Source organism: Dendrobates tinctorius, unplaced genomic scaffold, assembly GCF_039654945.1.
Source record: "Dendrobates tinctorius isolate UK_male_01 unplaced genomic scaffold, ASM3965494v1 ptg000120l, whole genome shotgun sequence".
Classification (NCBI taxonomy): Eukaryota; Metazoa; Chordata; class Amphibia; order Anura; family Dendrobatidae; genus Dendrobates; species Dendrobates tinctorius.
Window position 1 is genome coordinate 43,022,558 of NW_027361788.1, and position 15,106 is coordinate 43,037,663.

General features: G+C 48.1%; 1 protein-coding gene across 3 annotated transcripts; it reads right to left on the reverse strand.

Annotated features, from left to right (window-relative positions):
* Positions 1-6,091: 6,091 nt before the first annotated feature.
* Positions 6,092-14,275, reverse strand: PORCN (porcupine O-acyltransferase). Of its 3 annotated transcripts, XM_073541270.1 has the most exons (15): positions 14,118-14,275; positions 13,848-14,024; positions 11,662-11,854; positions 11,522-11,565; positions 11,258-11,439; positions 10,671-10,801; positions 9,970-9,987; positions 9,427-9,441; positions 9,002-9,127; positions 8,823-8,923; positions 8,576-8,652; positions 7,792-7,855; positions 7,426-7,511; positions 7,128-7,238; positions 6,092-6,500 (listed from the first exon to the last, which is right to left on the reverse strand). In XM_073541270.1, the coding sequence occupies exons 2-15, from the start codon at positions 13,981-13,983 to the stop codon at positions 6,399-6,401; spliced, it is 1,386 nt and encodes a 461-aa protein (XP_073397371.1). In that variant the 5' UTR covers positions 13,984-14,024; positions 14,118-14,275; the 3' UTR covers positions 6,092-6,398. The 3 variants fall into 3 exon arrangements, with proteins under 3 accessions (XP_073397371.1, XP_073397372.1, XP_073397373.1); XM_073541271.1 differs by lacking the exon at positions 9,970-9,987; XM_073541272.1 differs by lacking the exons at positions 9,427-9,441; positions 9,970-9,987.
* Between the last annotated feature and the right edge of the window lie 831 nt (positions 14,276-15,106).

Sequence of the window (15,106 nt, forward strand, 5' to 3'; positions counted from 1 at the left end):
TCCCCAGAATCTGCCAGAACACAGGCATCGGGTGCAGGAGAAAAAAACACATGTTAAGAAGCAAAGAGGTAACAAAGTAAAAAAAATTTTGCAAACTGTCAAAATTTGGAAAAGACAAACTGTCATCAATTTACAGGAGGGGAAGGGATTGTGGGAGGAGCTAGTCATACCGGAGGGGCAGGGATTGTTGGAGGATCTATAGTCATTATACTGGAGGGGCAGGGATTGTGGGAGAAGCTATAGTCATTATACAGGAGGGGCAGGGATTGTGGGAGGAGCTAGTCATACAGGAGGGGCAGGGTTTGTGGGAGGAGCTATAGTCATTATACTGGAGGGGCAGGGATTGTGGGAGAAGCTATAGTTTATACAGGAGGGGCAGGGATTGTGGGAGAAGCTAGTCATGCAGGAGGGGGCAGGGATTGTGGGAGGAGCTAGTCATACAGGAGGGGCAGGGATTGTGGGAGGAGCTGTAGTCATTATACTGAGAGGCAGGTATTGTGGGAGGAGCTATAGTCATTACACAGGAGGGGGCAGGGATTGTGGGAGGAGCTATAGTCATACTGGAGGGGCAGGGATTGTGGGAGGAGCTAGTCATACAGGAGGGGCAGGGAATGTGGGAGGAGCTATAGTCATACTGGATGGGCAGGGATTGTGGGAGGAGCTAGTCATACAGGAGGGGCAGGGAATGTGGGAGGAGCTGTAGTCATACTGAAGGGCAGGGATTGTGGGAGGAGCTATAGTCATACTGAGGGGCAGGGATTATAGGAGGAGCTATAGTCATTACACTGGAGGGCAGGGATTGTGGGAGGAGCTATAGTCATACTGGAGGGGCAGGGATTGTGGGAGGAGCTATAGTCATTATACTGAGGGGCAGGGATTGTCGGAGGTGCTATAGACATTACACTGGAGGGCAGGGATTGTGGGAGGAGCTATAGTCATTACACAGGAGGGGCAAGGATTGTGGGAGGAGCTATAGTCATACTGGAGGGGTAGGGATTGTGGGATTAGTTATAGTCATTGTACTGGAGGAGCTATAGTCATTATGCTGGAGGGGCAGGGATTGTGGGAGGAGCTATAGTCATACTAGAGCAGGGATTTTGGCAGGAGCTATAGTTATACTGGAGAGGCAGGGATTGTGGGAGGAGCTATAGTTATACTGGAGGAGCAGGGATTGTGGGAGGAGCTATAGTTATTATACAGGAGGGGCAGGGATTGTGGGAGGAGCTATAGTCCTTATACTGGAGGGGAAGGGATTGTGGGAGGAGCTATAATCATACAGGAGGGGCATGGATTGTAGAAGGAGCTATACTCATTATACTAAAGGGGCAGGGATTGTGGGAGGAGCTGTAGTCAATGGACTACATCCCCTCATCCCAGTGAGGATTATACAGAAGGGCTAGGGATTGTGAGAGGAGCCATAATTGTAAAGAAGGGGCAGGGACCGTGAGAAGAGCCACGGATTGTGGGAGGAGAAAATAGTCATTATACTGGAAACAGATGGTGGAAGGAGCTGTAGTCATTATACAGGAGGGAGTGTGAATAGTGGGAGGAGCTATAGTGATACACCAAGAGTAGGGATTCAGAGAAACGAGGGAGACACAAAAGCGCAAATAGAGTCTTATCGAACGTTACAAAGAGTTACCAACCAAGAGAACTACTCACCTGGTGAGAGTGAAAGAAAGGCATAATGGTGGCTGCTGCAGATCCACAGGTCAGTGCAGGACCTGGTTGAAGCATACACTTAGGTAGGAAGGAAGGATCATCCACACGCTGCCGCAAGAAGAATTCAAGAGTGGGGCTTGTGAGAGGAGCCATGGTCATTATACAGAAAGGGCAGGGATAATGGGAGGAGCTGTAGTCATTATACTGGAGGGGAAGGAATTGTGGGAGACGATATAGTCATTACTCAGGAGGGGCAGGCATTGTGGGAGGTGCTATAGTTATTATACTGGAGGGGCAGGGATTGTGGGAGGAGTTATCGTCATTATATAGGAGAGGCAGGGGTGGTGGGAAGAGCTGTAGTAATCATACAGGAGTGTGAATAGGGGGAGGAGCTATAGTCAGGAGGGGTTGGAATTGTGGGAGGAGTCAGCCACAGAAGGGTTATGTGTTGTGGGAGGAGCTGTAGTTATTATACAGGAGGAGCAGTTATTGTGAGAGGGGCTATAGTCATACTGGAGGGGAAAATATAGCGGGAGGAATTGTAGCATTATACAGAATGAGCAGGAATTGTGGGAGGAGCTATCATTATAGTGGAGGGGCCTGGATAGCGGAAGGAGCTGTAGTCATTATACAGGAGGGGCAGAATTATAGGGAGTACCTATAGTTATTATACAGGAGGGGAAGGGATTGTGTGAGAAGATGTAGTCATTATACAGGAGGAGCCTGGATAGCAGGAGACGCTGTAGTCATTATACAGGAGCAGGAACTGTGGGAGAAGCTATAGTTATTATACAGGAGGGGCCTGTGTTATGAATGGGTCACCGAGGAGAAAAAGGCAAAACAAGCTAAGCCACAGAAAACCAGAGTGGTTGGTAACTATGCAGATTGCAGATCCCTGATCTTACCACACAACTAGCAGTAGCCGTGAAGCGTGTCTACGATGAACCTAGACGCCTCGTCACGGCCGGAGGACTACATAAGCCTAAAGCAAGAAAAGGGAAAACTAACTGCCCCAGAGCAGACCCCAAAGGAATAGATAGCCCCCACACATGTATTGACGGTGAACAAGATGAAGGCACAAACACAGGCAGGAAAATAGGCTGAGCAAATGATGGGGCCCAAACTAACTAGACAGGAAAGGAATGGGAAGATGCTGTCTGCAACCTGCAAAAAAACCCTACAAAAATAATGTCCAACACTTCTGATAGCAAAATTAACCCTGAAGTCACTAGACTTCTTCCACTATATCAGCACTCTGAAACTCTGAGACAGAGCAAAAAGAGACCGAAATAGTAAGGGACAAAAAGCCAATTAGCCAAATACTGATAAATAAGAGTGGAAATTCAGCTCAGCCCCCAGCCGGGGCTGGCAGACCACACAAAAAACTGAATAGACCAACAAAATCAAGTGTGAACATTAGCAGAAAAACTTAGCTTTAGATGACTGGGACAGAGCTGAAAACCAAGAGCTGACAAGCCAGAAGGAATCACCAGCAACTGAATAGGGCGTTGGCTGTCTTAAATCCAATCTGAGAATCCTGAGATCCAATAGTCATCCTCATTCTCAGGTGGCAGATCTCCACCGATCAAATCAGCCGCACCACCTCCCGACACTACCAGAGGGAGTCCAGAAGGGGAACCAGAGAATGAACTCACAACAGGCCTGGATAACGTGAGGAGCTGTAGTCATTATACACAAGAGGCAGAGATTATGGTAGGAGCTATAGTTATTATATGGGAGGGGCAGGGATTGTGGGAGGAGCTATAGTTATACTGGAGGGGTAGGGATTGTAGGAGGAGCTATAGTTATTATACCGGAGCTGAAGGGATTGTGGGAGGAGATTGTAGGGGCGAGGATTGTGTGAGGAGCTATAGTTATTATACCGGAGGGGCAGGGATTGTGGGAGGAGCTATAGTTATTATACGGGATGGGCAGGGATTGTGGGAGGAGCTAATTATACTGGAGGGGCATGGATTATGGGAGGAGGTATAGTTATACGGGAGGGGCAGGGATTGCGGGAGGAGGTATAGTTATTATATGGGAGGGGCAGGGATTGTGGGAGGCGCTGTAGTCAATGGACAAATAAAGTCAAATTAAAAAGAGGTCAAGAAACAAGAGGGGGCACAGACCATGGCACTGGTAATTCTCACCCCTCATCCCAGTGGTTCTGCATCGGAACATACGTTTTTTTTTTTTTGCCATGGTTTTTGTATTTTTATATAATACACAGCCCACACAATTTTATTGTTGCCAATTTTAAATACAAGGAGGATAAGGGGTGAATGATTTTAATTCTAGAACAATCTAATTTCTGTACTATACTAATTTTTCGCCATCCATGTACATTTTCACTTAAAGGGAAAGTGCATCAGAAAATGACCTATGAATTTTTATATTAAACTTTTTCCTCATAACATTCTACATTGAAGCTATGTGCACATGTGCAGAATTGCCGCGGAAATTTCTGTGGCAATTCCGCAACTCCCTGCCACGGGAAATACACGGGAAATCCGCATGCAGAGCGTTTTGCAAGCGTAATTAGCTTGCAGAATGCTAGTGTTTTCCAAGCGATCTATAGCATCACTTGGAAAACTGATTGACAGGTTGGTCACACTCGTCAAACATAGTGTTTGACAAGTGTGACCAACTTTTTACTATTGAGGCCGCCTATGCGGCATCAGTAGTAAAAGATATGTTAAAAATAATAAAAAATAAATAAAAAATCGTGATATTCTCACCTTCCGGCGGTCCCCCGCAGCGTTCCCAGGCCTCAGCGATGCTCCCGGCAAGTCCCGTTCCCAGCGATGCCTTGCGACAATGACCCCAGATGACGTAGCATCTCGCGAAACTGCTACGTCATCACAGGTCATTGTCGCAAGGCATCGCTGGGAACAGGACTTGCCGGGAGCATCGCTGAGGCCTGGGAACACTGCAGGGGGGGGGGGGGGGGAGGGCGCCGGAAGGTGAGAATATCATGATTTTTTATTTTAATTCTATTTTTAACAGGGATATGGTACCCAGGGCCTGGAGGAGAGTCTCCCCTCCTCCAGACCCTGGATACCATCCGCACATTTTCAGCTTACTTTGCGCATGGTAGGCACAATCACATGCGGAAAGTAAGCGGAACAATGCATTCTTAGGTGTCCGGAATCCCTGTGATTCCGCAAAAAGAATGAGCATGCTGCGTATTTTTCCGCAATGTGATTCCGCTGCAAAAAAATATACAGCATTAGCACAGCATGTGCGGAATTCAATGGGTTGCTTATTGTATGTTTTCGAAGCGAAAAACGTGGCAAAAACGCATAAAATCCGTGGCAATTTTGCACGTGTGCACATAGCCTAAAAGAATCATAAAATTGTGCAGTTTTTACCATGAGCCTCTAATCACATGGGCACTCGTTGCCCTGTGGAGATCTGACACTCTGCTACGTTTTTGGGCTCATCTGAACAAGCAGACACTTCAGAACTCCGTTCCGGTCATTGCAGTCTCTGGCCCCATAAAGGGTCTGTCTAAATCCCATTTTTCTTTATTGGGAATCAGCAGATTCCACAAACGCACCATAGAAACCGCAATGTGAACAGGGCCATACACAATAAGTGATTTCACAGCTCACCTCCTCCTCTCCCTGCACAATGACTTCTGCACAGCTCACTGAGCATGCCCACAACTCTCTCCCTTCAAAGTCAATGTACAGCTCAACCAGAATATACTTTAGCGGATACATTCTCTTTAAAGAAGTGAGATGCTAGAAGTAATGAATATTAAAGCTATACTGCCTTCCTGTATGTGGTGATCTGACCATTTAATGTTACAGGCCTAAAGCCTGAGGCTGCACTACTGAGGGATACTGATGATGACATATGGTGTGGTGCAGGTACGCAGGCCTGGCAGGGACCCAACTCCATAACATGGATATTACTTCATAAGCATCTCCTTGTACACCGTTTAGTAACATCTGACCTTCTTCCTGCCCCCTTATCTCCCCCCAAGGACAGCCGCCGAGAGCGAAGCGGTAATTTCCAGTCCTTTGTGCGAATGGCACTGGAGACGCTGCTGGGTTCATGTCGCAGAAAACGTGAGATTCATCACACCTCCACCGAGCACGTGCAGACCAGCAAAACCTTTATGTCCTGGCACCGCCACAGTCTTCCCGTCAGACCCTTTCTCCTGGTGCGAGCTGATCGCGGGGTCCGAGTGTGAGAGCGTTAGCAGATGAGCGCACGTGACTTCCACCCTGCCTGACCTTACAGTGTGTGAATGAGGACCTGGCAGTGAGCGCAGCGTCGTGAGCCCGGAGGCAGCGGGGAAGGCACATACGTGTAGTGGCGCTTTCCTGTCCATACGTGATGTTGTGTGGCTTCTGGAATAAAGAACATGCTGCAATGGTGTCCGTGTCACTAAACTTTATGGATCTCACACAAAACACAGTTCTTACAAAACAACTTTATTTGCGGAATCCGGGCAGATGGAGAGGTCACGACCTTTCTGACCCTAATTTTATCCGCCCGTATTACGCCCAGAGGATACCTAGGATTATGTGGCAGGGGCGGCAGTTTCTAACAACGTCCTCCATGAGGGGGCATCTTGTTCATTCATTGCCCCAGCTGCAGGCAGGATGCCCCTATACACCCATTATATGCCAGCTGTAAAGGCTCCAGCTCTCGTCTGCGTGGCAGTTTGGTCACACCATGGTAGGTGGCGACAGATGGCACCGAGGGTTACAGATACCTTCCTTTCAGCCAATCAAACGATAGAAAACCCAGCAGCCAAATGTGATCCAGTGGCCGGCCCAGCTCAGCTCGGACCACTTGGTAATGGTATGGGCCATCCCATAGCCCTGGATAATGAGAGAGGAGGCAAAAATTACACAATGGCTACCAATATGGGGCTGCTGCCCTACTGGTAAATGGCTAATTAGAGGGCTTGTCCACCATTGGAGACAATTGTTATTTTAAATACATATATTTTTGACAATTGGTTTAATTAAAACTTTTGCACAGTTTGTCCCCTGTAATCTCTGTGTTACACTGTCTGCCGCTGGCTGCAGAACGAGGTAACTGAGATGGTCTGTCGGGTAGTCTGTAACACTTATCTGTTGTTATTTGGGTTCCTTTCAACTGATTTATAGATTATATTAAAGTTGACTATACAGTGAATGAAAAAACCTTTAAAAGCCAAACAGGAGCATGTTTCAATTACAAAAATTATGTATAGCCCCTAAATAAATACATTTATGTAACAAAGTCTCTAAAAAGTCAAACCCTTTAAGGCAGCAGCATAAATTTTCCATTTGGCAGCCTGGATAATGTCAGCTAGAACGTTCGTCACATAGATTAGCCAGAAAACAACCTCACGTTGTCAGTAAGGACAAGTTTTACAGAATATGAAAGGAAAAGTGACCGCTAGTGGACAACTTATCAGGAACATCATTTTTTTTTACTAATTCATTCATACACTGTTTTACCTCTTCTTCACTGGTATCCTCAGAGTCTGTATCAAATAAAGACCCCAAGTACGTCAGCTGAATTATAGCCATGATGCCGAACAGCATGTTAATCAGGAACACCAGAGGGCCCTGGTAGAAGGCGAAACACGAGAGCTGGTTACAGTCTGACAGGTCACATACAAAGCCAATGACTGCTTAAAGGGGGAGCAGAAAAGCAGCAGATTCTCTAATAGGGGGTGCACACAGGCAATGTGCAGGGGGGGAAATAAACACGTGACGTGGACCATTCAGTGCTGTCATCCTACCAATGTCTTACCTTTTTGCTATGGTGTGTGCAGGAGGAAGAGCATTTCTTGGACAGGATGCAGGCACTGAAGACCTCTGCAAGTCTCCTCCGGAGCACTGATGAAGGAGGGCAAGAGACAAATTAGGGGGGGGGGCTATAAAGCACCATGAACAAAGCAAACATGAAAATAAGTGTACAAATGGTATGGGAGCATCCTCCAGAGCAGCAATCAAGGAAGATGCTCGCAAACATTAAGACCAGCTCCATAACAAGATGGGTTCCTGGGCTAGAATCACAGTGGGAAATATTACGAGGCAAAACGTCCTGAAAGCACAACCATGGCCACACGCACTCCTGGGTCTCACATATGAATGGAAAACAGACAAGACAACTTACCATGCTCGACATAAGTGATGAAACCCAGCGATAAAAGCACAGCCGCCAGGTGGAAGCTGAGACCCTGGGAGGACACAAAGGAATGTATGTAATTAAAAGAGTTATCCACCTGTGAGGGCTTATTTTTCCTTACTGAAATACCAGAAATTGTTGCCAAAAAATGGATTTCATTGAAGATTTTGCAATGTTTGCCTTCTATCATTTATCTGTGCACTGCACTGTCTATCGCTGGCTACAGAATGAGTTAACTGAGAAGCCATCAGGGAACTCCTTATGAAAATCTGATTGTCACAGACCACATTAAAATTGAATCTTGCAAAAGTTTTATTGACGCCTAGGTGCAAAAAGGTTTTTTTTTTTTCTTTAGCCCTATGTGTATGTGTTGCGGATTCGTGTGCGAATCCGCTGCAGAGTCTCAAGTGATGTACAGTACTATGTTAGGCTATGGAAAATAAAAACCGCTGTGCACATGCTGCGGAAAATTCCGCACGGAAATGCTGCGGGTTTTTTTCCCGCAGCATGTCAATTCTGTGTGTGGATTCCACAGCGTTTTTACACCCATTCCATTATAGGAATCCGCAGGCATAAAAATGCAGGTCAAATCCGCAGGTAAAACGCGGTCACTTTGACCTGCGGAAAAATCCACAGACGAATCTGCAACGTGTGCACATACCCCAAATTCATGCATTTAAATAAAAAAACAAAAACAACATTTTACCCAAAAGTGGACAACCACTATATACCTGTACAGACATCACAGAAATACATCTAACACGACACTCACATGAAGTAAAGCGCTGGCGGCATACGTTACAATGATGGCGTGAAACGTGCCGAGCTTCAGAGCATTCTTGAACACATCTGATGAGAAGATTTAGGGTGGTTAGTAAAGGGGGTGAGGATCTAATTAAATCCCGTCTCCAAGCTTTCCTACAGCCGTGGTCCTGTATGTGAGATGACCTAGGAGAGCAGACGTGCAGCAGAAAGCGCCTTATAAAAGCGGCCATCATGCACACCAGGGGTATCCTTACATGTATGCAGCCATCGGGACATGGGCAGGTTCCAACTCGTCACCACGTCCACCATGGAGCGAGGAATCTCTACATTCAGTGGATGCGCAACCGAGAGATCCCTGAAAAGAAACAAAAGGTGGATTACCCCATGATGGTTGGGGCTGAAGACGACGGATTGTGGCCACGTGTGGACTCACCACTGAACGTGATCTTTCTCCTCTGTGAACCCAGCACCGGACAGGACGGTGGTGACCTCAGACAAGAAACCCACAAAATAATTACTGAAATGGAAAGATGACGTGTTCTCGTAGGCCCGCAGCCACCTGCAGACAGCACAGCAAAATATCAGCTCAGAGTAAGGGGAACGCAATACCTCCCACCCCCCAAAAGAGCAAACTACTCACAGTGCTTGAACTGTAGCAGACATGACCCCACTCCCAGTAGTCTTATCAAAGGCTGGGGTCTCATATGGGCTAAAGGGACTCCCTATCTCCATGGCCCGTGGGTGACTGCACCCCACGCACCCACTACAGTTGAGCTACTGGGGATGGGGTAAGTGTATACATGTACATCCCAATTTAATATTTATATTAAAACAACCCCCCAAAAAAACCTTACTTACCGTACAACAAGACCCCTGTCGCCGAGAGAAAAAAATAAAATCATATCAAGATTATAGATAATGACGAGGAGGTGAATGTGGGTGTCGGGGGATGGGTGGTCAGAGTCGAGGGTGTAAGTTATGGGTTACAGAAGGTGAGGCAGCTGAGATGACATTATAATTATCACGACCTGTAACTATGAAAGGAGCGGCACAGCAGGACAAAATCAGCACAAATTGTACATAATATTCCCGATGCTTTCTCCCTCTCTCCCATTGGGGGTGGAGAGGCTGGAGAGCGTGCTCCCACCTGGGAGCCATCGTGCACGTGTCCCACTGATGAGGACGGGACCTGTGCAGAGTACCTCTATATCTGATTGCTATAATGAATGCAGGGATAATGAATGGCCGCTGCTTTGTATCGCTGTGCACGGTTTGGCAGATTTACCAGGACGGGTGCAGGAGGAGCAGTTACTGGGGGCAATTACTTTTCCTTTGCACCAGTTCTAATAAATCTGTTCCATGAGGAAGGAATGGATCAGGGGACGGGAGGACAGAGAATACCTGGCTTTACGTTTCTTACTGGAGAATCCGGGGAAACATAAAAGGAAAAGGAACAAAGAAGAGAGCTGAAAAATACATAGGATGAAGAGCAGGACAGCGCTGTCTTCCAGGAGGGACGAGACCTCCACTGCCATCACTATATGTGAGGTCGGGGGGGGGGTCACATATTCAGGACGTGATGAGCATTCTGGGGGCTCATCCTTCACTAGACTCCCCTTGTATTTTTGCCAAAGGCAAATCCTAAAATGTATGAATGTTCACATAGATCTTGTGGTTGGATCGTGGGGAGAACTTCTATCGTAATCTGGGTTCAGTGGAACTGAGCGGGGGGGTCTCTCAAAAATGCTGCTTTATGGTTGAAGGAAATCAGCACACCCGTCACATCTGGCCATACCCTGCGCAGCATTGTTACCTGCTGCTACCAGCTCTGATATACTGATTTTTTCAGCATTAAGACCTCGGCTTGCAGTCAGTGAATCATCCAGAGGCTGCAATCTCCCTGACCTAGTCCTGCTGACACAGCACCATGGCTCATTATAGACCGTCAGCATTCTCTCTTGTAACCAGCCGTGTACCTGTCAGCAGAACAATATGGGGACGGGTCAGTCTCCGGATGTAAACAAGAAGCAGTTTACTGGCAGGAACCAGAAATAAAATATGTAACCCGGAAAACTCCTCTCCTGCTGGTGCTCTGTACTCACTTTCTCAGCAGCCGGTCTCCGTAGAGGGGGATGAAGTAAGGGAAGAGATATGGAGCAATGCAGGTGGACACCAGGAGGCAGAATACGCAGAGGATCAGGCTGCGGACCACCCGCCGCAACCAGCTGAGAGTCTGCGGAGGAGGAATGAGACCACACCGGAAAGAATTATTGGGAGGACACCCCCAAAGCCCCACTGCAGGTTTCCTGTGCAGCAATACTGGGAGAATGGTGATCGAAGAATGTAATGAGTATCCGGCTGAGTCAGTGGACGCTGTTCCAGGACAAGCAACACTGATCACTAAAAGGGGCGCAGACAACCCCGCAAGTGGCCATACACCTCAAATAGCTGCCGATCCTCTGGAGCCCCATATGCCTGCACAGGCAGGGTTGAGCGGACAGGTGCTGTCTATGGGGAGTAGGCTGTTGCCAGGCACCTGTGCGGATGGGTTCTCTCCTTTCAGAACAGATCAGGCATATTGCCGTTCAGCATGCCTCATCTCTCCTGACAAAGCACATGATATGAATCAACCTCGGACCCAATTCAATTTTCTTCACCATTCACTCCCATCAGCCCCCATCATCCTCACCATTTTCCTTCCATTCACTGCATCTAAGTAACTGGTAAAACTTATCCAAGGGCCGAAGATGACGGTGCCCACAAAGTAGACGTATCCCATGAATTCCACCGGAGATGGAATGGAGCGCACGATGCCACGATCCACATCAAAGCCCAAAGACACAGCTTTCATGGCCACGATCATCTGTGCCCCTACATGGAGAGAAAGAAAAAAGAAGCATCAAAGGGACAAAGGTCAACCCCGAGAATAGGGGGTCTTGGATGGAAGACAAACCTCGCATTTTGTGCCAGCTGATGGTGTCCACCATGTGCATCTCCCTGGAAGGAGGAGACAAAGGTGTCAGTGAGTTTCTGTGCAGTGGAAGTAATGTGATCCGTGTGCCGCAACCAAGGGCGCAGAAAGGCGGCTCTCACCCCATCAACAGATAGATGAGAATAGTGACGGACAGCAGGACCCCGCGATGCTGCGAGTGACGGCACAAGAAGAGCACCAGGTAGCACAGCAGGCTGAGGAGGACCACCCAAACCATCTGCAGCTGGAAGAAGTGGTAGAGGCAGAAGAAGCCCCCAGCAATGGTGAACAGGTGCTTCATTTGGGAAGGGAGGCCTGCGGAGAGCGATGAGGGAAAGAGTAACATCAAAAGCTACAGAACACAGCGCGGGAGACACACAGTACTGCGGACCACACACACAAAACTATGGACACCACACACACACACAAAACTATGGACACCACACACACACACAAAACTATGGACACCACACACACACACAAAACTATGGACACCACACACACACACACGACTGTGGACACCACACACACACACACGACTGTGGACACCACACACACGACTGTGGACACCACACACACGACTGTGGACACCACACACACGACTGTGGACACCACACACACGACTGTGGACACCACACACACGACTGTGGACACCACACACACGACTGTGGACACCACACACACACACACGACTGTGGACACCACACACACACACACACACACACACACACACACGACTGTGGACACCACACACGACTGTGGACACCACACACACACGACTGTGGACACACACACACACGACTGTGGACACACACACACACGACTGTGGACACACACACACACACACGACTGTGGACACACACACACACACGACTGTGGACACACACACACACACACACACACACGACTGTGGACACACACACACACGACTGTGGACACCACACACACACACACACACACGACTGTGGACACCACACACACACACACACACACACGACTGTGGACACCACACACACACACGACTGTGGACACCACACACACACACGACTGTGGACACCACACACACACACACACACACACACGACTGTGGACACCACACACACACACGACTGTGGACACCACACACACACACACACACACACACACACGACTGTGGACACCACACACACACACACACGACTGTGGACACCACACACACACACGACTGTGGACACCACACACACACACACACACACACACACACACGACTGTGGACACCACACACACACACACACACACACACGACTGTGGACACCACACACACACACGACTGTGGACACCACACACACACACACACACACACACGACTGTGGACACCACACACACACACGACTGTGGACACCACACACACACACACACGACTGTGGACACCACACACACACACACACGACTGTGGACACCACACACACACACGACTGTGGACACCACACACACACACGACTGTGGACACCACACACACACACGACTGTGGACACCACACACACACACGACTGTGGACACCACACACACACACACACGACTGTGGACACCACACACACACACGACTGTGGACACCACACACACACACACACACACGACTGTGGACACCACACACACACACACACACACGACTGTGGACACCACACACACACACACACACGACTGTGGACACCACACACACGACTGTGGACACCACACACACACACGACTGTGGACACCACACACACACACGACTGTGGACACCACACACACACACACGACTGTGGACACCACACACACACACACACGACTGTGGACACCACACACACACACACACACGACTGTGGACACCACACACACACACACGACTGTGGACACCACACACACACACACACGACTGTGGACACCACACACACACACACGACTGTGGACACCACACACACACACGACTGTGGACACCACACACACACACGACTGTGGACACCACACACACACACACACACACACGACTGTGGACACCACACACACACACACGACTGTGGACACCACACACACACACACGACTGTGGACACCACACACACACACACGACTGTGGACACCACACACACACACACGACTGTGGACACCACACACACACACACGACTGTGGACACCACACACACACACACGACTGTGGACACCACACACACACACACGACTGTGGAGCACGTAGCGACCGTGCATTTCGATGTGTGGTTTTCAGCGCTATGTGGACTTGTCTCTGCCTATAACACCCCCCGACCGGTTTGTGCTCCTGGAACGTGATCTTACCGAACCTCCACAGCAGCCGGCAGCCCAGACACATCAGCAGCAGCACCCAGATCTGCTCCAGGCCTTGCAGGGCGGTGGGAAGAATGCAGCCAAGAAGGAGCTGTTCATAAAATTCTCTGCGGCTGAAGGCGGCCATTTTTGGTCCTTGGGTATCTGGGGGTACAGTGGTCCCAACCACTAGAGACCAAAAAGAAATCCCATCACCTACACAGAAACATGTCTAGACACCTGGGACATAAGTACATGGCACAGCAATCAGTGTCACCTCACCATCAGCTGCAGCTCCTCTGCCTCATCTATGCCATTCCTGCTGCCATTCAGCCATTCTCCCTTGTCAGGGGGATGCTCTTATATCACTGTTGCTTGAAACGAACCAATAAAAGCTGCGTGCAGAGGAACCTCCACCAATCACAACTCAGAACTGCATCCTGGCGACCAATCAAAAAACAGAGAAAACCAACCAGTGATACAAAAGAAGATGAGAATCCTGACCAATCATAGGCAGAGACGAATAACTGCGCGTCACAGATAGAAGCAGCAGCAACCTGCCAATCATAGGAAAGGATCCGACAGCTGGACCAATCAAAAATCAGGAAGTCAGGGAACGTTACACCCAACAATCAGCTAAACGACTGACTTGAATGCCAGAAATATTGGCCAATAAAACATACAAAGAGGCGGGATTAAGTGCGGAATTTACATATAAGTATTAAAATGACTTTTTTGATAGTTGTGATTTCTGTATTGTAAACAGAAAAAATGCAAGTAAATTATAGATCTAAATGTGCGAAGTGATTCGACGAATAATAATAGAGTGTTTTATTGTAGTCTACTGGCATCTAGTGGCATAAATAAATTACTACATGCAGAGCACATGTTTTTTGCTGCCACCTGGTGATAAAACTTGGCAATTACATGCATCAATACTAATACATTAATCTCTACTACCACTTAGTGGCAGCATTCAATTACTGCAAGCACGTATTTTTGCTGTTAACTTATGTTAGTTACGTACTTACATCAATATTAATCCCTTCACATCCCGGAGCCATTTTCCGCTTTTGCGTTTCTTTTATTTATTCCCCTTCTTCCCAGAGCCATAACTTTTTAATTTTTCTCTCAATATGGCCATGTGAGGGTTTTTTTCGGGGCAAGTTGTTCTTTGGAACGACACAATTGCTTTTTGCTTTTTACTTTACTATATTCACTAAATGCTAAAATTGATCCGCCATTTTGATTCTCCAGGTCATTATGAGTTT

Excerpts from the sequence above, each read along its gene's own strand:
- PORCN (XM_073541270.1), bottom strand. The coding sequence starts at position 13,983 with ATGGCCGCCTTCAGCCGCAGAGAATTTTATGAACAGCTCCTTCTTGGC. Across the intron at positions 11,855-13,847 it reads CCGGCTGCTGTGGAGGTTCG|GCCTCCCTTCCCAAATGAAG; the intron begins GTAAGATCACGT and ends CGCTCTCCGCAG. Across the intron at positions 11,440-11,521 it reads CAGCTGGCACAAAATGCGAG|GGGCACAGATGATCGTGGCC; the intron begins GTTTGTCTTCCA and ends CTCTCCATGTAG.